Source organism: Rhinolophus hipposideros (assembly GCF_964194185.1).
Source record: "Rhinolophus hipposideros genome assembly, chromosome: 2".
In the NCBI taxonomy this organism is placed as follows: domain Eukaryota; kingdom Metazoa; phylum Chordata; class Mammalia; order Chiroptera; family Rhinolophidae; genus Rhinolophus; species Rhinolophus hipposideros.
In genome coordinates, this window is record NC_138048.1 from 45957643 (window position 1) to 45984990 (window position 27348).

Consider the following 27348-nt stretch of genomic DNA (forward strand, 5'->3'; position numbering starts at 1 on the left):
ATCTGGACTTTCAGACAGAAAAAGCCAAGAACCACGTTCACTGATATGTGGGATATAAAACTAAAGCAAGAAAGGAACAAGACAAACAATTAAAGAAAAAAAAACTCATAGACACAGATAACAGTTTAGTGGTTACCAGAGGGCAAGGGGGGAGGGAGATAGTAGATGAGGGTAAACAGGATCAAATATATAGTGATAGAAAGAGAACTGATTCAGGGTGGTGAACACAATGTGATATATAGATGATGTATGATAGAAATCTTCACTGAAACCTATGTAACCTTACTAACCATTGACACCCGAATAAATTTTAATTAAGAAAAAGAAATCTGGACATTGATCTATCTGCCTTTAACAGTTATTGAAAATTTTACAAGAGGTCAAAATAAGATCCTCATTTTTAGAAAAAAAAAAACATTTTGCTGTATGTAATTCAGAAGAGACATCATAAAAGGGAAAACCTAAAGTTAAGGAGATCAGTTTGAAGGCCACTGCAATGGTCCAGGCAACAGAATCTGAACTCTAGCTATAATAAATGCAATAGAGAAAAAGACACCAACATAAGATGTTTCAGAAGGAAAACGAGTCATTCAACAGGGGATTGATGCAAGATGTGGAATAAGGGAGGGTAATGAAAATAAGGGAATGAAGAGGTCTCTGAGCTCTTGAGTCTCAGCAGCTTGAAAAACATTGAAACCAATGAGGTAGAGATCACAGAGGAGATAGTTTGACATGAATTCCCATGTGTTGTCTATTTGCCACATGTAGTTAGAAGACAAAGTTGTTCTAGTATCCACCACTTAGAAATGTTGTAATTTATCATTTAAATAAAGGAAGAGCAGGGAGATAAAAAAATATATATGTAAGTCCAATGCTCCAGCTTCTGTAAGTTTTTAGCAAAAATAAAAGTCACACAATGCCTCTGTGCCTTAGGGTCTTCATTGGTAAAATAAAATTACAAGACCATGACAAATTTCTAAGCTAGGTCTAAATTTCCATGTTAGGTCTAAATTTTATGATTCTTTAATCCTGCCTGTGATTAGTTAAGGATATATGTTTGAGTTGATGTCTAGTAGGCACCGGATAACCCAGGTAATCTTGAGCTTATAAGAATATGGAAACTATCCCAAAGATGTAAAAACTGAAGTCATGGAAAGGAAGAAAGGCATAGGACAACAGAATTCTGTAAAGAAAGATAAGGGACAAAGCCTATGGACAGATCTTTATGGAATTTGAGTATCCTATCCTGTGGAATGACACAACCACATATCTAGGTATCCAAGCCAGGAGAGACCGAGATATCACCTTTGATTCCTTCTTCCTCACTACTTATCATTCCAAATGATAATCCATCCACTTTTCTCCCCACTGTTATTTCTCTAATGCAGGCCACCATCATATTTTACATAAGTGGCTTAAATAGTCTCTTTTTAAGAAAAATAAGTCATTTTTTTAAATAATAGTAAAAATTCATGAATTACTGTAGGGTATATGGTAAACATTTCCCTCCCAGCTTCTATATATTTGATCCTCCATTTCATTGGGCAGTATTTATTATAGAATACGTATTATCAACAATGATTGAATTAGTGTATTTCATTTCCTTCCCACCCCCCCTCCTCACTCTAACACCTAATTTTCATGCATTATAAGATGTTTCTTAGTACTTATCTTTAAAATTTTAAATATATTTATACTTCTGTTACTTCATTTATCAGCTTTACATAAATTTTGGCTTTCAATTATAAAAGGTGCTTACACCGCTTCCCATTTTTTTCTCCTGCTCCTTATTACCTTTTGTTTGTTTTATTATTTCCGCCTTGTCTGAGTTTATAAAATATTCTAATCATAAACCCATTTTTATTTCCAACTTGATCATACATCTAATCATACTGATGACACACTGCGACTCCTTTTGTCATAGTTTTTTTGTTCATCTATTGGTTGTTGAACTTTTCCCTTTAGAATCTTCAAGAAAAACATCTGCTATAAAGACTAATAGAAAAAAAAATTAAAAAAATAAAAAAAATAAAAAAAAAAAGACTAATAGAAAATTACGTTCTCTGAGTTTTTGAACATTCAAAGATATCTGATGTTTTTATTTTAGAATGATGACTTGGCTGGGAATATCTTGCTTAAGTCTCTATTTCCTTTCCTTCAGGAATTTTAAGCATTGTTCCATTGTTTTCTAGTATTGATTGTTGCTGTGGAGAAGTCTGAGCCAGCCTGGTCTTTTTTCCTTATATGAAATTTATTTTTTGTGCCTACTTGCACAAAGTAGAAACAAAAACATCATTGAGGTCTTAATCATTGAGGTCCAGTCATTTTGTTAGAATATGATACCTGTATTGACCATTTTGTGTCAAGTTTTCCTAAACACAGTATGCCTTATTTATAAATAGGGCCAAGACTTCTTTTGTTTCTAGAAAAATATTCTTGACTTATATATTTCAATGTTGATCTAGTCCATTGAATCTATACCCTTCGACGTATGTTGGATCTTCTTCCCTATCAATTATTTTGTTCCCAATTTCTTTAAAATTTGTATGGATTCTGTCTCATTTTTCTTGCTTTTCTTTTATTTACTTTTTAAATTTTTTTTCAGTTAGTTGACATTGACTATTACTTTATATTAGTTTCAGGTGTGCAGCATAGTGGTTAAACATTTTATAATCTAGGCAGTGATCCCCCTGATTAGTCTCGTACCCACATGGCACTATAAACAGTTGTTGCAACATTATTGACTATATTCTCTATGCTATAATTTACATCTCTGTGACTATTTTGTAACTACTGATTTGTATTTCTTAGTCCCTTCACCTTTTTCAGCTCCCCAAGCCCCATCCCGTCTGGTAACCATTGGTTTGTTTTCTGTACCTACAAGTCTTTTTCTGTTTTGTTTGTTCATTTATTTTGTGCTTTAGACTCCACATATAAGTAAAATCATATGCTATTTGTCTTTCTCAGTCGACTTATTTCACATCGCACAATATCTCTAGGTCCATCCTTGTTGTCACAAATGGTAAGATTTCGTTTTTTATGGCCAAGTTATATTCCCTTGTATATATGTACCACATCTTCTTTATCCAATCATCTGTTGATGGGCATTTGGGTTGCTTCTGAATATTGGCTATTGTAAATAGTGCTGCAGTGAACATAGAGGTATATATATTTTTTCAGATTAGTGTTTTGGATTTCTTTGGATAAATACCCAGAAATGGAATTGCTGGATCATAAGGTAGCTCTATTTTTAATTTTTTGAGGAAACTCCATACTGTTTTCCATAGCAGCTGCATCAATTTGCAATCCCACCAACAGTGCACGAGGGTTCTCTTGTCTCCACATCCTCGCCAATACTTGCTGTTTGCTGATTTATTCATGATAGTCATTCTGACATGTGTGAGGAGATATCTCCTATGGTTTTACTATGCATTTCTCTGACATTTACGGACATTGAGTATCTTTTCATATGTCTAGTGGCCATCTGTATGTCCTCTTTGGAGAAACGTCTATTTAAGTACTCTGTCCATTTTTTAATTGGATTGTTTCTTGCTTTTCTTAATTCCATCTATCCACCAGGTCTTCAAAGTATTTTCAGTTATATGTATATACTCTCCTTCGGGCTACTTCCAGTGAGACCTTTATTTCTATAATAGTTTCCAATTTCTTCTCTGAGTTCCGTTTTTAATTCTGTGGTCTCAGTATATCTACCCTGAGTCCTTGGAATGCTCTGTTTTGAGTTATTATTTATAGAGAAAGTGCATGACTGACATTTGTTGTTTCGTTTTATCTTTTAATTCATGGCAACACACTTGGTCAAAATTTTTATCTGGTCCATTGTAATTTTTTTCCTGACAAGAATTGTTTTCTCCATTTGTTTTGCCTGTTTGTTACTCCTGTACTCCCCACCACCCCCACTTTGTGTGTGTGTCGGGGGGTATCTTTACGTGGATCCTGTGCTGGTTCCTTGTTGATTACTGCTCATATATGATTGGTGTGAGTTCTGTATGTGGTCACTGTTAGTGGGATATTTATAAGAGAAAGGAGCCAAGGCCATGTTCTAGATTAGTAGGCATTCTTCCTGGTCCATGACACTGCTCCTCACAACACAGGATTATGTATTTAAGTTGTTTGTGCTTTTATGTCAACAAAGATCAGTTGCTGTAGGGCTGTATCCCATGCAGAATCCGTCTTCTCTACCCTCTCTCATCAATAAAATCTCTCTCCGCTATTCTATCTCACCTATAACATAAAATAAAACTCAGATATGGTTTACCAGTGTGATTCTCCATTCGTTCTTACTGATTCTGCTTTTCATTGGTACGATCTAGGTCTCGGGATGCTCCCACTGGCACATTCCAAGTATTTCAAATGAGAAAATGTTGATTTTTGTCCCATCAGCATATAGTATGTCTTCTGGTGAACTATTCTCTGCCAGTTTTGCCTGAAGTATGCAGTTCAGTATTGTGGTTCAAGGTTATAGAGTTCATCCTAGACTGAATTTGCATTTTTTTGTTTCTTGTTCGTCTTATCACACATTGATTTCTGAGAAAAGACTGGAGTACCATCTCTACTTGGCCATTTTAAAAATGGAAGTGACTAAAATAGGGTTTTATTAGTCTCCCTACCTCCAATCTTCTCCTTCAATCCATTTTTCAATTATAATAAGCATGGTCTAAACTCCAAACCTGATCATGTCAGTACTCTGCAAAAAAAACCTTTCACGACTCTGCATTCTTGGAATAAAGGCCACACAGCTATATGATCTGGCCCCAGTCTACCTTTCCTGCTTCACCTGTTTTCTTCCAGTCCCCTCATACTCAGCCTTATAGCATATTTAATTTCTTTTACTTATTCAAACTCTCCATGATTGCTTTTGCCTCCAGGCATGCAATGCACTCTTCTCTGCCCGGAATATTCTTCTCCTGACACTGACCACTCCATTTACTTCCTAATTCTTAATAACCCTTCAGCCCTCAGCATAATACTAATGAGTTGTCATTTTTATTGTTTACTAAGGCACGAAGGCTAAGACATTTATATGTAGTAACTCATTTATTTTTATGGAAACCTATGAAATGAGTATTATGATTGTTCCCATTTTAAATATGAGAAAACTGAAGGTGGTAACGATGAAGAAATTTGTCCAAGGCACCAGAGCTACTAGATGTTAGAGCCGCAGCGGGATTCTAGCACTGCAAAGCTCTTACAACAACAAACTGACTTAACAGTACCCTACTTTTATGTCACTGCTCCTCACCCCTCAACTTTGGGTCAAGTGCCTCACCTGTATGCACCAACAGCTATTGGTACTTCTCCCATCAGAGTTCTTACACATTCAGAGATCCCTTCTAGAATATAATTTTTCTGATGTAAAAAAAACTCTGTCTGTTTTTTATTGTATCCACATTTCCTTACACATACCAAATGCTGAATAAATATTTTTTGAAATGAAAATTATTTGTCCCAAGGTCGAGAAATGGGAGATTTTTTTAAAGAGTAGGAGAATGTGAGAATAGGTCAGTATCATAAAAAGCCCTTCCTTCAGTGCGGTCATGAGAGGTAAGAACTGCTAATAGTATTAAAACATCATCAATGCCAAGTCACTCACCAGTGTTAGAAAAGTAATCCCAGCAGAGCAAGAGTCCCAACAGACACATCTCTTCTTCTTACCTGAGAGGTGAGAAAAAAGAGAAAGGAAGATTCTATGTTGTAAGAACATTATAATAGGTAAATTTCATAGTTAAAAATTTTTAAATAGTTGCTTTTATTTTATTTCTTAATTAAATTTATTGGGGTGACATTGGTTAATAAAATTATATAGGTTTCAAGTGTACAATTATAACACATCACCTGTATATTGCATTGTATATTCACCACCCAAAGTCACATCTCCTGTCACCATATATCGACCCCCCTTTATCCTTTTATACCTCCCCCCTCCCCCCTTACATTCGGGTAACCCACTAAACTGTTGTCAGTATCTATGATTTTTTTTGTTTCTTTGTCTTGTTCATTTGTTGCTTTCAGTTTTATATCCCACATATGAATGAAATTATATGGTTCTTGGCTTTTTATGCCTTATTTCACATAGCATAATCACAAGATCCATCCATGTTGTCATGAGTGGCGGTATTTCATCTTTTTATGGATGAATAATATTCCATTGTGTGTGTGTGTGTGTGTGTGTGTGAGAGAGAGAGAGAGAGAGAGAGAGAGAGAGAGAGAGAGAGATTTATCCAATCATCTATGGAAGGACACTTTGGTTGTTTCCATGTCTTGACCACTGTGAATAATGCTGCAATGAATATAGGGGTACATATATCTTTATGGATAAATGTTTACAAGTTTTTGGGGGGTAGATACCCAGAAGAGGGATTGCTGAGCTATATGGTAATTCTATTTTTAATTTTTTGAGGAACCTCCATACTGTTTTTCATAGTGGCTATACCAATTTACATTTCCACAAGCAGTGTATGAGGGTTCTTTTTCTCCACAATCTCTGCAACACTTGTTATTACTTGTTTTGTTGATAATAGCGATTCTAACAGGTGTGAGGTTATATCTCATTATGGTTTTGATTTGCATTTCCCTAATAGCTAATGAAGTTGAGCATCTTTTCAAATATGTGTTGGCCATTTGTATGTCTTCTTGGGGAAAGTGTCTGTTCGTGTGCTCTGCCCATTTTTTAATTGGATTGTTTGGTTTTTTCTATTGTTGAGTTGTACGAGTTCTTTATATATTCTGGATATTTCAACACAGAGACCAATGGAATAGAAGTGAGAACCCAGAAATAAACCCACATATATACTGGCAAATAATTTCCAACAAAGGAGCCAAAAACATACAATGGAGAAAAGAAAGCCTCTTCAATAAATGGTGCTGGGAAAACTGGAAAGCCACATGCAAAAGAATGAAACTAGACTGCTATCTGTCGCCATGTACCAAAATTAACTCAAAATAGATCAAAGACCTAAATATAAGACCTGAAACAATAAATTGCATAGAAGAAAACATAGGTACTAAACAAATGGACCTTATTCTTAGAGAGGATTTTATGAATTTGACCTCAAAGGCAAAGGAAGTAAAAGCAAAACTAGATGAAAGGGACTATATCAAACTAAAAAGCTTCTGCACAGCAAAAGAAGCCAAAACAAAGAGGCCACCAAGTGAATGGGAGAAGATATTTGTAAATAGTTGCTTTTAGAAAGACCTCTTTGGATACATGATTTGAATAAAAAATGTTAGGTTGGGAACCATTTCATTTGACTACTTAATTACACTGAAACCTTTAAAAAGGAATGGATTACCTAAAGCTAACCCAATTTAGATTTGTATTATAATTTAGATTTGTATGAAAATCACCTACAGTTGTCCCAACATAGATCAGGGTACTAGCATTGATGCTACTTCTCTGTCATAGCTGCCACCATCCAGGAGCTCTGATTTTCCTTCTCTCGTGTATTATTCCTTCTGGTGAGTCAACTTCATCAATTTCAACAAGTTATCAGAACAATAAACACTCTTCCACTCATCCAATCTTCCTTAGTAAATTATGGCTCCTCTATCATAGTCAGTAAAGAGTTAAATGTTACAAGCTCTTTGCAGATTAGGAAACCACAGATACATTAACTCTTTTCACTTGAAAGATGGCATTTACTGGTTTTCATCAATAGATCAAAATTTCTGTGATCTAGGATTAGACAGGGGTTTCCTACACATGATACCAAAAGTGCATGGTACAAAAGGAAAACTAAACTGGACTTCATTAAAGTTTAAAACTTTTGTATTTCAAAGGATACTATCAAGAAAGTGAAAATACAGCACAAAGCATGGGAGAAAATATTTGCAAAACATATGTTTCATAACAGATTTAGATCTAGAATATATGAGGTGTGATTAAAAAATATGGTGAATATTTATATTTAGAAAAATTATTACAGTAAAAGACACATTGCCATTAATCCCCCTCGCTTCAAACACACTTATCCCATCATTCTTGGCACTTTTCTGAAGCAGTTCGGGATGTCCTCTTTTGTGAATGTCTTTACTTCATCCTCCATCATGGCAACGCTGCATGTCACACATCACTTCTGATACGGCAATTTCTGTCAAACAAAAACATTACGGTGTGTCCTCGTCTACCTTATTCACCAGATCTGGCACTGTGCAACTTCTGGCTCTTCCCCAAAGTCAAAATGACCATGAGAGGAAAACATTTTGAATCAATTCAGGACATCGAGGCAGCCATGACAGCACAACTAGAGACACTCATGAAAGAGGACTTCCAGAACTGCTTCAGAAAGTGGCAAGAACGATGGCATAAGTGTGTTTGAAGTGAGGGGGAGTATTTTGAGGAGGATTAATGGCAATGTGTTTTTCACTGTAATACATTTTTTTAATTTAAACATTAACTATATTTTTTATCACACCTCGTAAAACAAGGAAAGATAACAACAGTTCAATCTCACTGATTAATAAAATACAAACATCCTAAATAAAATATTAGCAACTGATTCCAGAATTGTATTAAGAGACAAATATAGGATTGCCAAGTTAAGGTTTACTCTATGAATGGATAACTGATTTAACATTAAAAAATCTGTTGATGTAACTAACATGAATAAATTAATGGACGGAATCATGATTATTTCAACTAACATGAATACATTAATGGAGACAATCATACGATTATTTCAATAGGTGCAACAAATTATTTGATAAAATTCAAAAAGCAATTAAAACCCTTTGTGAAACAGATAGAAAGTTATTTACATTTTTTTTCTTAAATATATTGCAGAAAACAAAGTTAAGCATTGCACTTAATGAAACATTCCCATTATATTCAGGAATAAAATGAAGACATCTGTAATCTTCATAATTGTTAAACAATGTTTGGCATCCTATTCAATATTAGAAAAGAAAAAGAACTAGAAGTATGAATATTATAAAGGAAAAGGAAAAATTATCATTGCCATTGTCTATTAAGAAAAATCAACTAATCTGAGAATATATCTAATCTAATAAGAAAGTAAAAAAATGACAGGATCAAAAAGAAACAGAAATTATTATCTTTCCTACATATTAGCTTAGCCATTTAGAAAATATATTAGAAAAAATCCAATTGACAATAATAAAACATAAATTGCATAAGAATAACATTTTTTAACAAATATACTCAAGATATTTAAAAAATTCCAAACATTACTGAGGGACATAAAAGATGACCAATAAATTTAGATGAATACTTATAACAACAACTACTTATTTGCTGAATGTTAAGCATGGGACTGAATTGTTTATAAATGTTATATCATTTACTCATCTCAACAACTTAGTTCAGTAGTTATGTTTATCTTCATTTACAAGTGAAGACACTAAAGATCACAAAGGACAGATCACTTGCCTAAGGACACCCAGCCTTTAAATGGTGAGGACAATATTCAAGTCCAGTTCTTTCTGGCTCAAGACCTGGGCTTTTAGTCATATGTAATACTAACGAGATTGAAAATTAAAATGGGTAAAGGAACCAATCAAGTAACATCTCTTATGAATATAGATGCAAAAGTCCTCAACAAAATACTAGCTAAGCAAAGCAAGAGCGTATTAAAAGCATCACACTCCATGACCAAGTAGGATTTATCCCAAGAATATCAGCATGGGTCACCACACAAAAGTCAATCAGTGTAATACACCACATTAATACCGGAGGGAAAACCACGTAATCATCTCAGTTGATGCATAAAGAGCAGTTTTTTTAAATCCAACATCTTTCCATGATAAAACAAACACAGAAAACAAGAACTAGAAGGTCACTTTCTCAATCTGATAAAGGGCTTTAATGAAAAAAAGCATATTGTACTCCATAAGGAAAGCTTTCCTCTTATGATCAGAAACAAAACAAGAACGCCTACTTTCACCATTTTAATTCACCATTGTCCTGGAATTTCTAATAAGAGTAATTATGCAAGAAAAATAAATAAAAGGCATCCAATTGGAAAAGATTAAAACCATCCTTATTCACAGATGATATGATCTTATGTATAGAAAAATCCTTTAAAAACCACGAAAAGAAAAAAACCTATTAGAAATAATAAGTAAATTCAGCAGAGTTGCAGGATACAAAATCAACCCACACAAATCTATATTTCTATATACTACCAATGAACAATCCAAAAATAAAATTAAGGAAACAATTTCATTTATAATAGCATCCAAAAAAATAAAATACCTAAGAATAAATTCAACCAAGGGGGGTGGTAGTAAAAAACTTGTACACTAAGAACTACAAAACATTGCTGAAAGAAATTAAACAGGACATAAATAAATGGACAAATATCCCACGTTCATAAATTGTAACACTTACTAGTCTTAAAATGGCAATACTAACCCAAAGCAATCTACAGATTCAATGCTTTCCCTATCAAAATTCCAACAGGCTTTTTGCAGAAATGGAAAAACCAGTCCTAGAATTCACATGGGACTTCAAGAGGCCCTAAATATTTAAAACAATATTGAAAAAAAAAAAAACAAAATTGGAGAACTCACACTTCTCGATTTCAAAACTTACTATAAAACAACAGGAATTAAAACAGTATGGCACTAGCATAAGGACAGACATATACCAGTGAAATAGAATTGACAGTCTAGAAATAAACCCTCACATCTATGGCTGTAATGAACTAAACTGTGTGCCCTTCAATTTCTTATGTTGAGGCTCTAACCTCTAGTACCTCAGAGTATGACTGAATTTGGAGATAAGGCCAAGAGGTAATTAAATAAAAATGAGGCCTTTGGAGTGAGCCCTGATCCAATCTGACTGGGGTCCTTATAAGAAGAGCAGAATAGGACATACAGACAGAGACACCAAGGATCCACCCTCACCGAGGAAAGGCCATGTGAGAACACAGCCAGAAGATGGCCATCTGCAAGCCAAGGAGACAATCCTCAGGATAAACTAAACCTGCTGACACCTTGATCTTGGACTTGCAGTCTTCAGAACTGGAAGAAAATAAATTTATGTTGTCTTAAGCCAAGTTCACTTGGAAGAACAAATATGTGAAGCAGTCACAAATTATTTTTAAAGAAAAATAATGAAAGGGATATGCTCTATAACATATTAATGTGTATTATAAAAGTACAACAATAAAAAAGACACCAGAGCAGATAATTTTTTTATTGATGAAACAGGAGTGAAATGTCCGTAAACAGACTTAAGTATATATTAGATACTGGTATATGGAAAAGCTAGTATTTTTAAATCAGTGGAGAAATAATCATGTTTTTAAAAATAGTATTGGAATATCTAGCTAACCTTTTAAAAATAAGATTAGGTTAGATGCCTATTTCACACCATATATCAAAATAAAATGCAGAAAGATCAAAGCTTTAAATGTTTTTAAAAACACATACACACAATCTGACTACATAAAGAAGATATACAAATCAATAAGACAAACCAATACAAAAATGGGCAAAAGATGTGAATGGTACTTCATATAAAAGGATATCCATATGGCCAATAAGCATCTGTAGAGGTGTTCTACATCATTAGTCACAAGGGAAATACAAATGAAAACCCCAGTGAAACCAACACAACAGAACAACCAACAGCAAAAGGCAAGCACGTGGACCTCTTTTACACACAGCTGGTAAGAGTGTAAGTTGGTACTACCATTTTGGAAAACTGTCTGGCAGCATTTGCTAAAGCCAAATACAAGTCTGTCCTGTGATCCAGGAATCCCACAATCTGATATATCCCAAGAGAAATGAGCACTTATGTCCACCAAAAGACATGTCCAAGAAAGTTCCTAATAGTTCCACACGGTAAACAAACCAATGGCAGTCAACATCAGAACTGACAGTTTGTGGTATAATACAATGGAATACTGCACCGCAATGGAAAATAATTATCTACTGCTACATATAAGCATATGAGTGAATTTCACAGGCATCATGTTAAATAAAAGCAGTCACAACAAGTGTCATGTTTTGTGATGTTCAAAAGCCAGAAAAACTGAGTTATGGAAACAGTGATCAGAACATTACTTAATTTGGGGGTAGGATATTCATTGGGTGGGGACATGGGGAACCCGCTCAAGTTTGGAAACATTCTACATCTTGATCTGGGGAGTGTATACATAAATGTATACATACGGAAAAATTCATCAAGCTGCACACTTAAGTTTTAACTCTATGTAAGGAAAAAAGGAATACACATACCAAAAATACTAAAAATTATGTGAGGAATATTTGTATACTTTTAAGAGATCAGGAAGGGCTTCTTAAGCATGACTTCAAAGACAGAAACTGCACAGAGAAAAATAAATTTAACTTCATAAAAATAAAAAATATAAAACTTCCACATGGCAAACAAGCCAGGAAAATTTATTTGCAATTTACATCACAAAGAATTAAAATGTTTAATACATTGGAAACTCTTACAAATCAATAAGGAAAAGACAGGAGCATGACAAGGACATCCAGAAAAAATAAATACAAATAGCCATTAAACATATTTTTAAAAAGAATACAAATTAAAACAAGATACTAGTTTTCGCTTATCAATAGGCAAAAATGAAAAATATACACAGAATTGGTTTTGGTTTAGGGAAACAGCACTCTCATATATTATTGGTGTAGCTATAAATTAGCTCAACTTTTTAAATATACTACTTTCAACAACCAAAATAAGACATTTCCTTAACCAAGCAATTCCATAACCAAAAATTTATCTTCCAGAAAAAAAATACGACAAGCTTGTAAAATGTTAGTACAACAATGGTCAATGCATCACTGTTAAAAGCAACAAAATAGATTCATATAATAGATTACATGTAAATTTTAAAATAGTTACTGTTTATGAAGCACATAAGAGCTAATTATATATATTATATAATTTAGTTGTCACAAGAACTCTGCGAACTATTATATTATTCTCATTTTCATCTGCAGATGAGAAAATTGAAGGTCAGAGAAATAATGAGATTTGCCCAAGCTCAACAATCTAGTAAGTGGCAGATACAGAATTAGAGCAAATTTGGGCTGACTCCAAAAGCTAGTGTTCTTTAATTTAGATTACATTTAATGGCAAAGAAGAACCATACCATAGTGTTTATACCATAGTGTTAAATGAAAATGCAGTTTATAGTTTGGTCACCAGGAGGGAGGACGATTAGGAGTATGAGTGAAAAAGATGAAAGGAATTGAGAAATACAAATTGCCAACATTAAAAATAGTCATGTGTATTTGAAGTACAGCTTAGGGAATATAGTCAATAATATATTAATAACTATGTATGGTGTCAGATAGGTACTAGACTTATTGGTGATCACCTCATAAGGTACGCAAATGTCTAATTACTATGGTGTACACCTGAAACTAACATAAGATTATATGTCAACCATAATTTTAAAAAACATTGTTTTAAATTTTTTAAAAGAAAATGTAGGGGTGGGGCAGTTAGCTCAATTGATTAGAATGCAGTGCTCTTAACAATAAGGTTGCCTGTTCAATCCCCACATGGGCCACTGTGAGCTGCGCCCTCCACAACTAGATTGAAACAACTACTTGACTTGGAGCTGATGGGTCCTGGAAATACATGCTTAAATAAGTAAATAAAATTTTTAAAAAGAGAAAAAGAAAATGCACTTTATAGAACAGTTGCACACTTTGATTCTATTTTGTGAAGTATACACATACCTATAGATAGTAGACATACAGATTTGCGTGGGGAATATTCTAGAAGAATATAAATCAAAATGCTAATAAAGGTTATAACTCAGATGTGACTCAGGAACTTTTTTCTTTCTGCTTATTTTTCTTACTTTTCTACAATGATAACATTTAACTTACAAATGAAAAAAAAATCAACAAAACTAATGCCTCTTTGAAACTGTAAACCATAGCTTTCATCTATTTTACTCCAAATGCATTGTCCATTTGCTCCACGCATCTTTAAATAAATAAATAAAGCAGATTACTCATACATCTATACTCAACAAACATGTCTTGAGCACCAACTGTGTTCTCAGTCCTGTTAAATAAACGACTGCACTGAAGTGCGCCTTCATTCTCTTCTCTGCTTCTAAGTATGGCACCAAGGGTACCCACTTTCCTTCTCAAACTTTAATCAAAACTATTTGTGTTTGGATTTTAAGTCTTAGCTCTAGTTATTGAATGCAATTAATCCCATATTAAAAGAATATCTGGCATAATACTGCCAATCCTTAGCCTGCTCAGAGATTTTAGGCTTTCCAGAGTCAATCAAAATGTCTCATCAATCACCACCTCTGTACTGCCTTACTCTGGAAATTAGAGACCGTGCAGGTCTGAAGTGGATTCTTAAGGTTCATTTCAGATAGGGAAGGCCAGATCTCAAAACCTGGACCCCACTGGTCACCACCGTCAAGTGCAAATTCCCCCACTTGTTAAATATTCCTTCTCCTATTTTTCCCAACACCTTCCTTACTCCCTTTCTTTCTGGAACTCTAATTCCTAACCCTCTATTCTGTTATAAGATTATTGGGGAGTGTGATTTTGGAACCCATTCTCACAGGATCCCCTCCCCTCCCTCTAACCCTCCAGCTACATATGTTTAATTCAACAAGAAAACACCTTGGGGCTTGAATTTCCACAGCCAGGACAGCTCTTCCCAGAGGGGGATGGGAAAAAGCGTTTCACCCTTCTATTGAGACAGACAAGAGCAGCTCTTGCAGCCATGAACTGCTGGGCGGGGGGGGGGGGGGGGGGGGGCGGGGGGGGGACGGGGGGACAGCAAAACTCTCCTCTCTACACTCTTAGTGTGAGGAAAGATCTGTATGACTTTGGTAACATGAGTGTTAGGAGGACTAAACTCTTTTTGGTACCACGAAAAACAGCCCCAGCACTGTTTATAGTGGCCGAAATGTAAAAATGGTTAAAAAAACTAAAAGTAAAAATACATATTTTGACCTTGTCACCCCAATACCGATTAGAGTTGGAAGAACATTTAGCAGGACCATTTACTAGCACAGCGCCCAGCACTAACACACTCATACTGTGCGAGAGACACTTGTGATTAAACCCGTCAGTGGTGGATGACACGCGGATGTGATGCCATCTCTGTTCAGGTATGCGGCCCTCCTGTTTTCATCGGCTACCGTTTTGATTAGAGGAGTGGTGCTACCTGAACGATTCGGTTTCACACACAGCGCTGTGAACCTCCCCAAGAAAACGAGAAAGATCCTGCTCTAAGGGACCATTCACAGAGGCCTGCTGTCCAGCCTCTGGGAGGTGGCGATGCCGGCGTGCGGTCATCACCTGTTCTCAGGAGAAGAGCATCCGCCCCTGCTCACGACCACACCGCGCGTTGGTAGAAGCCCTCTCTAGACTGTGCCCAGAGCTGAAGGCAGCCCTTCCCGCCGCAGCCCCGGGTGCCCGGCTCACGCCCAGGCGACCACTCATGTGCCAAGAATTCATGCGCAGAAGCCCGCACAAAGCCTGTGGGTATCGTTGTCGTGGTTCCCAGAAGGTCACCTAGACAACCCAGCCTGGCACCACCCACAGCGTCTGGCAACCTAGGCTAGTCAGGGACAGGCAGAAAATGATCAAGCCTCCAGATGAGGCTCCATCGGAATCCTTGGGACCTGAAAGCACAGCAGCCAAGTCCTCAAATAACAGCCACACAGATGGCCAGGAGGACAACAGGCAGAACCTGGACAAAGAAGAGGCAGATAACCAGAATGATCACAGAACAGCTAACCAGGCTGACAGAAGAGAGTCCAGCGAGGCTGTACTCAACATATTTGGCCAAACCGACCACAAATTATCTGAATACATTGCTCACAGAACATCTGATGAGACTGACCTCCAACCATCCCACCATGATGATGTTGCTGATCATAGAACTGTTTATTGGGTTGACCAAACAATGTCTGAACAGATGGACAACAAGTCACCTCACCAAGCTGATCATGTAGAGTCTGAACAGACTGACAGCCAGATGCCTGACCTATATGAACAAAGAACTTCTGGACACAGATTGTCTAACCAGGGTGCAAGAGGTTCTGGGCAGTTTGACCGCAGGATGTCCAGCCCAGCTGAGAGCGGAGTTTATAAACAGATTGACGATAGATTGTCTATCTCCTCTAACCGAAGAGCCTCTGAACAGACTGACTACAGAATACCTGGCCAGACTCAACAAAGAACTTCTGAACAGATTGACAGCAGATTGTCCAGCCTGATTGAACAAAAAACTTATGAACAACTTTTCAACCTTAGATTATCTGATCAAACTGGTTACAAAACACTTGCAAAGACTCATCATATGGTGCATAACCAAGCTTCTGAACAAGCGGAACACCAGGTGGCTGACCAAACTGACAGCAGTACCAATCAGCTTACAGTTGAGTACAGTGACTATGACCAGGCTGACCACTTAATGTACAACAAGACTTATGACACAAAAGACAGCTGGTCTGATTATGGAGAACGTGACCAGTATGGTGGCAGAATATTTACCAGCGAGGAGGACAGAAATGCTGATGTCAGAATACAACCCTGCAAATTTGAAGTTAGCCAAACAGATCTCAACAATTCCAAGGTTTCGAGTACAGCTGACACTGAAAGTGAAAACTTTCTGCAAGCATTGAACTCATTGGATACCAAATTCATAAGTAATTTCCAAGCACCAGACCCAGGTGTTTCTCCAAGATTCCCTTCCATATCAACCAACTTGAACTATATCATCAATCAAGAAAAAATTCAAGTCACAGAAACCAAGCCCGTAGGTTTAAAGGGGCATTTGATACCTTCCTGGAAGGTTGGAGGCCTGTGATGTTGGAAGGGGGGGAGGGAGTTGGAGCGGTACTTATTGGATCAAGGATGAGGAAATAAACCTACATGTTGTAATAGGATTCAGGTAGGACAGGAGAAGGGTGGAAATAAAGAGACATGTTGCTTTCTCTGCTACCTTAAGGCCATTCAGGAAGGATCAATTCAGGAGAGCTGGGTTTTAAGTCCTGGTTCTGCTGCTAACTCTAGGACACTAAGCCATTTCTCCTCTCTGGGCTTCTACCAAAGGAAAGGAATTTGGAGTCAACTGGAGATCCCTGTGAAGGGAGCATTTTTTGAAGTAGGTTGGAGAAGCCTAAGATATCTGCCAGGACTTGAGGTGCATTGTATTGCCTGGAGGATCAGCCAGGTCTCTCCCAATAATGTGTCTTCAACTCCTGGTGTTCAGATCCCATCAATACCAGATTCCACTGATAATGACAAAATAAGAATAAAACTTCATGGGGCTTTTTGATTTATTAAAGACTCTTTGGTGGGGGTGGGGTATTTCCATTTCAGGATGATATTTCAGAATACCAAAAAGGAGAGACTTCTCATGCACACAACGAAACTTATAGGAGACGATTCCCTTCTATAGTATATCAAGATCCTTATCAAATTTCACTACAATACATGGAGAAACACCACATTCTGCAAATATTCCAGGTAAACTTCTTGTTCCCTTACTTTAATTGTGAGTTTTTAGGTAATCATAATGTAAAACACAAACTTTGACCTGGCTTTCAAGAGGTACAAGCAAAGGCCTTTGCTATAAAACGGATATAATCTTATTACTGAGAAGTCAGTAAGTGCATTAAGATGTACCATATTTTGCCATGTATAATGTGCACTTTTTTGCCCAAATTGGTGAGGGAAGAATAAGAATGAGCATTATACATGGGTAGTACTAATTCCGTGTCTATATAAGTATTTTTAATTCTTTTATTTATGCTGATGAGTTAAAATTGTAACTCTAGAAATCAATAACGATATCCATACGCAAAATAATACCCTGGAATATGATCATTGGTTTTATTGAACTTAATGAACTTGTAACAACAAAGAGTTCTTGGCCTTCTATGATGGGTAAATACTGTAAATTTGTTACCGGTACATAAAATGTTTTGTACTTTGCATCTGTTCTTGTCTTTTATAATTATGTGTTACATAAAATTTCTTGTACCATAATATGTTAAAAAAATAAATGCTAAAATTCCTTTATAATACAAAAAACAAGTACCTAAATGTAAACAAATAAAAATTTGAATTAAAAAATTAAAAAGAAAGATTTTTTTCCTTGAAAGTTTGGGCTGGAAATATGGGTGCACATTATACACAGCAAAATACGGTATTAACCAAAAGTAGTAAATGATAAATACCAAATGAGTGATACGATGATATGAAGCCATTCAGAGGGATCAGATAAGTTGGTTATAGAGAAAAATTGGGCCAAGGGCTAAAGTTTGAGCCAGACTAGGAAGGAAGGACAAAATACTGGCAATTGAAAAAAAGAGAAAAAGACTTTCCAGATTGAATATAAAACTTTCAGAAGATAACCAAACTGTGACTAACTAAGAAACCATATTCTTTGGGGAGAATAGAGTTGCTTCTAAGTCTTGAAATGACAAATTTTATTGACCTTAGGATATGGGGCTGGAATCTTCTTTAAAATATGACATCCTTGGCTATATAGAATTACAAGAGATTATCACATTTATAAAATGTTTGTTGTTTGGTGGGTTGTTTTTGTTTTCCTGACGTATTTATTTTTACGTTAATATTATTACCCAGCAAGGTACATATATGTATATAATACATGAGTACATGAAGTAACTTTATAGTTAGAAAGGTGTAAAATAAGAATGACCCAGCTCAAATGAAAACATTTAAACTGGAAAAGTTTAAGTTTCAAGAAGTAGGGTATAGTAGAAAGAGCACAAACTTTACAAATTTAGTCTAATGCTCCAACCTAACTTTGCCACTTTTCATCTTTGTTATTTGGAGAAAATTATGTAACTTCTGTGAATCTCAGTTTCTAAATATAAAATAAGAATAATTGATATTTACTCCATTAACTGCTCTATGCCTTTTCTTTTTCAAAATGTTATTTTTATGGGAGAGCACTAATGGCCGGGTTTCGTGGCTTTAACCAAAGAAGAGCTGAAGGATGAAAGCTGTTGAAGAAAGTAGAATTCTAATCATTCTATAAATAAATTTCTTCATCTGTCAAGAAAAAAATACTTATGCATTCAATGCTATTATAAGAAAAATTAGTTACCCTATATGTATTCAATAGAAACATATATGAAATACATAATGGGTATGGGTACATTAAACAGACCTTGAATATTTTATACCTAAAATTTGTCCTATTGTTATTCCTTACAAATGAGAATTGTGCTTACTTTATTATAATTTTGGGGGTTATTCAACAAAAACAAAAGTATAGTAGTGAATCTCTGAAGTTTTATATATCCTTTCTCATTTAGTATTACAATTAACATCATTTTAGAATCAAATGCCTCAGAAGGAAGATTCTATGTAAAATCATATAGTCTTTTTAAAATTTTACTCAAAATACTTTTCTCTGATTATCCTTCAAAGCAAATAATGTTAATTTCTCAGTCTAGCAAAATCACCATACTCAAAACAAAAACTTTCTCTAAAACTTTCTCACTACCTCTTTGATCTTGGAAACTAGAAAAATACCCATTGCTGCTTACCGTGTTTCCCCGAAAATAAGATCTAAGCAGAAAATAAGACCTAGCATGATTTTTCAAGATGACGTCCCCTGAACATAAGCCCTAGTGCGTCTTTTAGAGCAAAAATTAATATAAGAGCTGGTCATATTTTCGGGGAAACACAGTATGACTAAATTTTATTCCTTTAAATATTACCTTAATTTGCCTAATTTTATCAGTAGTGAGAAATTAATTTGACACTTTGTAGAAATATATGAATTTTTTTAAAGTGCTATGGTGCATGCTACATTAGTGCAAATGATCGCTCCAGATATAACCTGACCACATAACTATAGCTCAGAACCATAATGCAATGCCTTATGCTCTCTCTCTCTCAGGAGATCACTGAAAACTTAGTCTTTGAAAGGCCAGAGGACCCCCTGAGTTTTATGCTGTTTCAGGTATGGAAAAGGAGAAAAAGAACAATATTCTTGTTCTGTTTAGTGTAAATATAGCGCACATACAATTATATAAAACAAAATATATACAATTCAGTGAATTATTATGAAGTAAGCAAACCTGTAACTACCATTCAAGTTTAAAAAATTAAAACATTGCCAGCAATCCCAGAGGCCTTTCTTTCCCTCAGTTGTTACTCCCCACAAAGGGACTATTATTCTGACATTTATAATGACTTCCTCAGTTGTCTTTATAATTTTATACTAATTATGAATCATGAAACACTCTTGTTTAAATTCATCAACTTTTTCAACTTTCTATAAAGGGAACCATATAGTAGGTATTCATTTGTATCTGATTTCTTTTGCTCAAAAATATGACTGTGAGATTAATCCATTCTATTGTGTGTGGCTATAGTTCATTTTTATTGCTATATAGTATTCATTGTGTGAAATGTCATGATTTATCCATTCTATGATGATTATGGATATTCACATTGTTTCTGGCTTGGAACTATAGCAAAATTTTTCCAATAAACCTTTGTGTACATTTCTCTTGGTGAACATATGCACACATTTCTCTTGCATACATACCCAGAAAGTGATTGCTGGATCACAAAGTATGTGTTTGCTCAGCTCTGGTAGATTATTTCAAACAATTTTCCTACATGATTGTGCCAATTTACACTCCTAGCAGCAATGTGTCTTAGAATTTCAGTTGTTTTACACCTTTATTATTTACATCTAACACTTAGTTTTACAGTCATTTTAGCATTAGCCATTTTGATGGCGGTTAGTTATAAATCATTGCAGTTTCAATTTCCATTTTCCTCATGACTAAAGCAGTTGCATACTTTTCATTTGTTTATTGTCCTTTTAGAAATACTTTTTAAAATTGTATTGTTTGTCTTTTTTATTCATTTGTAACAATTTTCTCTATATTCTGGTTGTGAGCTCTTTGTTGACTGTGTTTGTTACAAGTATCTCATTCCACTCTCTGCCTTCCCTTTTTATCTCTCAAAGGAATCTTTTGATAAACAGAAATTCTTAATTTTTATATAGTCAACTTTAACAGCCTTTTTAGTTATGATTAGTACTTATTCGATCCTGTTTTAGAAGTCTCTCCTTAGCCCAAGCTCCAGCCTATAATCCCCTGTATTACTTGTAGAAATTTCTTTGTGGGGTTTTTTGGTGGGGAAAGGTGTTAAATTTTGTTTGTTGCCTTTTACATTTATATCCAATTGATCTATAATTGATTTTGTGTAGGGTGTGAGATCATGTCAAGTTTCATTTTTTTCAAGCAGACATCTAACTGAACAACAACTTACTATAAAAAACACCATACCTTCTACACACTGCTCTTTATTTGATTCCTATGGTATATTTGTCTATCATTACTCTAATATGAGACTGTGTCAATTAGTATGCCTTATAATAAGTCTTAATATCTATCAGAGTAAGTCTTCACATCTTATTCTTCTTTAAAAATATATTGGATGTTCTTAGGCCTGTGTATTTCCATATCAGTATTTAGAATAATTTGTCAAGTTACAGAAAGGAAAGAACAGGACAAAACTCCAGAAAAAGAACTAAACAAAATGGAGACAGGCAATCTATCTACCAGATACAAAATTCAAAACTCTAGTTGTAAGGATGCTCAATGAACTTGGGAGAATACATGAACTCAGTGAGAACTTCAACAAAGAGGAAGAAAACATAAAAAAGAACCAGTAAGAACTCAATAACTGAACCAGCAAGAATACAACAACTAAAATGAAGAATACAATAGAAGGAATCAACAGCAGATTAGATAAAGCAGGGAATCGAATCAGCAATCTGGAAGACAAGGTTATGGAAAACACCCAGTCAGAACAGCAAAAAGAAAAAAGAATTTTTAAAAATGAGGATAGTTTAAGAGACCTTGGGAGAACCTCATACATACAAACATTTTCATCATAGGGGTCCCAAAAGGAGAAGAGAGGGGAAAAGAGGGATTGAAAACCTTTTTCAACCTTCAAACCTTTGAAAAACTAATGATTGAAAACTCCCCTAACCTGGCAAAGAAAATAGATATACAAGTAAAGGAAGCACAGAGATCCCAAACAAGATGAAACCAAAGATGTCCTCACCAAGACACATCATAATTAAATGCCAAAAGTTGAAGACAAAAAAAGTCTTAAAAGTAGCAAGAGAAAAGCACTTAGTTATGTAGAAGGGCATTGCCATAAGACAATCAGCAGATTTTTCAATAGAAACTGTGCAGGCCAGAAGGAATTGGCAAGCAATATTCAAAGCAATGAAAGGTAAAAACCTACAACCAAGATTCCTCTACCCATTAGTGTTATCATTTAGAATCAAATGAAAGATAGTGTCCCGGATAAGCAAACTGCTGTAAACCAGTATTACAGGAAATAATAAAGGGACTTCTTTAAGTAGAAAGGAAAGATCAAAAATAAAAATAAGAAAATATAGGAAAGAAAAAAGTCTCCCTGATAAAGGCAAACACTTAGTAAAAGCAGTGAATTAACCAATTACAAAGCTGGTACAAATGTTAAAAGATAAAAGTAGGAAGAGTATGTGTAAATGCAACAATAATTTAACAAATATACACAGAAAGAAGATAAAAATAATGACAAAAACTTAAACATTGGAGGGTGAGTAAAAAAATGTAATGATTTTAGAATGCATTTGAACTTAAGCAACCATCAATTCGGAATAGACTGCTATAAACATAGCTTAGTATACATGAAGCACTTGGTAACCACAATCCAAAAAACAATATATACAAGAACTAAAGAGAAAAAAAACAAACATAACACTTTAGGAAGTCATCAATATACAAGAGAAGAGAGCAAGAGAATAAGAAAGAAACAGAGAAAAATGACAAAAACAGAAAACAACAACTAAAATGGCAGTAACTATATACCTATCAATAATTAGTTTAAATGCAAATAGACTAAATACTCCAACCAAAAAACATAGGGTGGCTGAATGGATACAAAGTAAGACCCAGCATATGATGCCTGCAAGAAACCCACTTCAGATCAAAAGACACACAAAGACTGAAAGTAAAGGATAGAAAAAGATATTTCATGCAAATAGAAACAAAAATGACTGGGGTAGGAGTATTTATATCAGACAAAATATACTTTAAAATAAAGACTGAAACAAGAGACAAAGAAGGGCATTACATATAATGATAAACTGATCAATTCAACAAGAGGATATAAATCTTGTAAATATCTATACACAACATAAGAACACCTAAATATATAAAGTAAATATGGACAGACATAAAGGGAGGGAGTGAACAACAGTAATAGTAGGGGACTTTAATACCCCACTGACATCAATGGATAAATCATTCAGACAGAAAATCAATAAGTGACATATTAGACCAGATGAACTTAGTAGATATTTTTACAACACTTCATTCAAACAGCAGAATAGAGATTCATTTCAAGGGCACATTAAACATTTTCCAGGATAAACCAAGTGTTAGGCCAGAAAAGAAGTCTCAATAAATTTAAGAAGACTGAAATTATATCAAGTATCTTCTCCAATCATAATGGTATGAAACTAGAAATCAATGACAAAGAGAAAACTGAAAAACATACAAACACATGGAGGCTAAACAACATGCTATTAAACCATGAATGGGTTAACAAAGAGATCAAGGAGGAAATCAAAAGCTATTTTGAGTCAAATGAAAATGAAAACATAACAACCCAAAATCTAGGGGACACAGGCAAAGCAGTTCTAAGAGGGAAATTCATAGCAATATAGGCCTACCTCAAAAAAACAACAAAAACTCAAATAATCTAACCTTACACCTAAAAGAACTAGAGAAAGAATAACAAACAAATCCAAAAGTGAGTAGAAGGAAGGAAATAATAAAGATCAGTGGAAATAAATGAAATACATAGACTTTAAAAAATAAAAATAAAAAGATAAATGAAACCAAGAGCTAGTTCTTTGAAAAGATAAAATAAAATTGATAAACCATCAGCCAAACTCATCAAGAAAAAAAGGGAGAAGGCCCAAATAAGTAAAATCAAAAGTGAAAGAGAAGTGACAACTGACACCACAGAAATACATAGAATTATAAGAAAATACTATAAACAATGATATGCCAACAAATTGAACAACCTGGAAGAAATGGATGCATTCCTAGAAACATACAATCTTCCAAGATTGAATCAGGAAGAAACAGAAAATCTGAACAGACTGATAACTAATAACAAAATCAAATCAGTAATCAGGTTGTGTTCTCTTAATCAATCTAGCTAGACATTAATCAATTTTGTTGATCTTTAAAAAAAAACAGCTTTTGGCTTTGTTGATATTCCCTATTGTTTATGTTTTCAATTTTGTTCTGTTTTGCACTTATCCTTATTATTTCCTTTCCTCTCCCTAATTTTGGTTTACTTTACTCTTTCTTTTCATCTTCATAAGGCAAAACCTGAGATCATTGATTTTAGATTTTTCTTCTTTTCTAATATAGACATTTAAAAAACATTTCCCTCTTCTTTAGTTGCATCTGCTTTAATTGCATCTCACAAACTTTGATATGTTATATTTTCATTATCTTTTCTGACAATCTTTGCTTTTTAATTGAACAATATACACCAGGAGTTGGCAAACTATGGACCATCTGATTTTAACAGCCCAAAAGCTAAGAAAGAATTTACATTTTTTAAGCGATTAAAGAAGGAAGAGGAAGAGAGGGAAGGAGGAGGAAGAGGAAGAAGAAAAAGAGGAAGAAAGAGAAGAGAAAGAAGGGAAAGGGAAGGGGGATTCAACAGCAGCAACACAGATAGTATGTGTCTTGCAACGCCTAAAATATGTATTATCCAGCACTTTCAGAAAAAATATTTTGACTTTAAATAATCATATGTATATCAATAAATAATTGGATAAAGAAATTGTGGTACATTTATACAATGGAATATTACTCTGACTATTAGTCAGAGTCGGAATATTAAAAAGAAAGAAATCTTGTAACAACATGGGTGGACCTAGAAAATATTATGCTAAGTGAAATAAGTCAGACAGAGAAAGACAAATACCTTATGATCTCACTTACATGTGGATTCTAGAAAACAGAATAAATGAGCAAACAAAACAAATAGATACAGAGATACAGAGAAAAAAACTGATGGTTGCTAGATGGGAGGGGGTTGTGAAATGGGGAAGAAGGTGAACAGATTAGAAAGCACAAATTGGTAGTCACAAAATAGTCATAGGGATATGAAATACCCTATGAGGAATATAACAAATAATGTTGTATAGATCATGTAGGGTGCCAAATTGGCACTGGACTTACCATGGGGATCACTTCATAGATTGTGTAGATGCCTGACCACTGCACTGTACACATTTATTTTTAAAAATGTATTGTGGTAAGAACATTTAACATGAGGTCTACCCTCTTAACAAATTTGTAAGTGTACATTACTGTTGGCTATAGGTACATTTTGTACAGTAGATCCATAGACCTTATTCATCCTGCTTAACTGAAATTTCATATCCATTAACTAGTAACTCCCTATTTCTTCCTCCCTCTAGCTCCTGGCAACTGCCATTCCACTCTTGATTCTATTAATTTACATTTTAGATACCTCACATACGTAAGTGAAATGATGTGATATTTGTCTTTCTATGACTGGCTTATTTCCTGATGATTAGTGACATTGAGCATTTTTTCATGTGTCTGTTGTCCATTTGTGTGTCTTCTTTGGGGAAATGTCTATTCAAGTCCTTAGCCCACTTTTAAATTATTACTTGTTTTGTTTTGTTTTTTTGGTAAAAGTTCCTCATGTATTTTGGAGAATAACCCCCATCAAATATAAGGTTTACAAATATCTTCTCCCATTCTGTATGTAGCTTGTACATTCTGTTAATTATTTTCTTTGCTGTGCAGAAGTTTTTTAGTCTGACGTAGTCCCGCTTGTTTATTTATTTATTTTTGTTGCCTGTGCTTTTGGTGTCACATCCATGAAATCATTGCCAAGACCAATGTAATGAAACTTTTCCCCTATGTTATTTTTCTGGGAATTTTACAATTTCAGGTCTTACATTTAAGTTGCTAATCCATTTTGCTGATTTTTGTGTATGGCATAAGCTAAGGGTCTAAATTTTATTCTTTTGCAGGTAAATATAGAGTTTTCCCAGCACCATTTGTTGCAGAGACTATCCTTTCCCCCTTGTGTATTTTTGGCACCTTGTTGAAGATCAGTTATATATATATGGATTTATTTCTGAGCTCTCTATTGTGTTCCATTGGTCTATATGTCTGTCTTTATGCCAATACTATACTGATTTGATTACTATAGCTTTGTAATATATTTTAAAATATGGAAGTATATGTCTCCATCTTTGTTCTTTCTCCAGCTTAATTTGGATATTCAGAGTCTTTTGTAATTCCATATGAATTTTACAATTTTTTTCTACTTCTGTTAAAAAAAAGTGCCATTGGGATGTCAGGGATTGTACTAAATTTGTAGACTGCTTTGAGTAATATGAGCATTTTAACAAAGTTAATTCTTCCAATCCATGAACATGGGCTGTCTTTCCATTTGTTTGTTTCTTATATAATTTCTTTCAAAAATATTTTATAGTTTTCAATATATAAATCTTTCACTTCCTTGGTTAAGTCTATTCCTAAATATTTTATTCTTTTTGCTATTGTAAGCGGGATTGTTTTCCTAACTTCCTTTTTGGATCGTTTGTTATTAGTGTATAGAAATGCAACTGATTTTTGTATGTTGATTTTGTGTTCTATAACTTTACCTAATTCATTTATTAGTATGTAGGGCTTTCTATAAGATCATATCATCTGCAAACAGGGACAATTTTACTTCTTCTTTTCCAATTTTGAATAACAATTGGGTCAAAGAAGAAACCAAAAAGGAAATTAGAAAATATCTCAAGACAAATGAAAATGAGAACACAATATACCAAAATTTATTGAATGCAACAACAACAACAACAACAACAAAAAAAAAGCTTTAAGCGGGAGTTCATTGTAATAAACGCATTAAAAAAAGAAGAAAAATTTCAAATAAACACCCTAATTTAGCAAAACAAAGCAAAACAAAGATTGGAGCATAGATAAATAAAATAAAAAATAGAAAAGCAATAGGAAAGCAAAACTAAATGTTCATTTTAAAAAAAAAACGTTTTTAAACGTGTTTTTCTTAACGTTTTTTAAATGTTTTTAAACACTTTTTTAAACGTTTTTAAACATGTTTTATAAACGTGATTTAAAAAAAAAAAAAAAAAGATAAAATTTGCAGGCCCTTAGCTAGACTAAGACAAAAAGAGAGAAGACTCAAATAAAATTAGATGTAAAAGAAGAGACATTAAAATGGATGCCACGGAAATAAAAAGGATCA

At 34.4% G+C, this 27348-nt stretch overlaps 1 protein-coding gene across 1 annotated transcript in view; it reads right to left on the reverse strand.

Moving 5' to 3' along the window:
* Positions 1 to 27348, reverse strand: part of IGSF11 (immunoglobulin superfamily member 11) — a 197938-nt gene that overhangs the window by 147375 nt on the left and 23215 nt on the right. Inside the window, exon 2 of the mRNA XM_081065859.1 lies at positions 5612 to 5673. Coding sequence (XP_080921985.1) covers positions 5612 to 5660 — 49 coding nt within the window. The 5' untranslated portion in view covers positions 5661 to 5673. The remainder of the gene's footprint in view (positions 1 to 5611; positions 5674 to 27348) is intronic.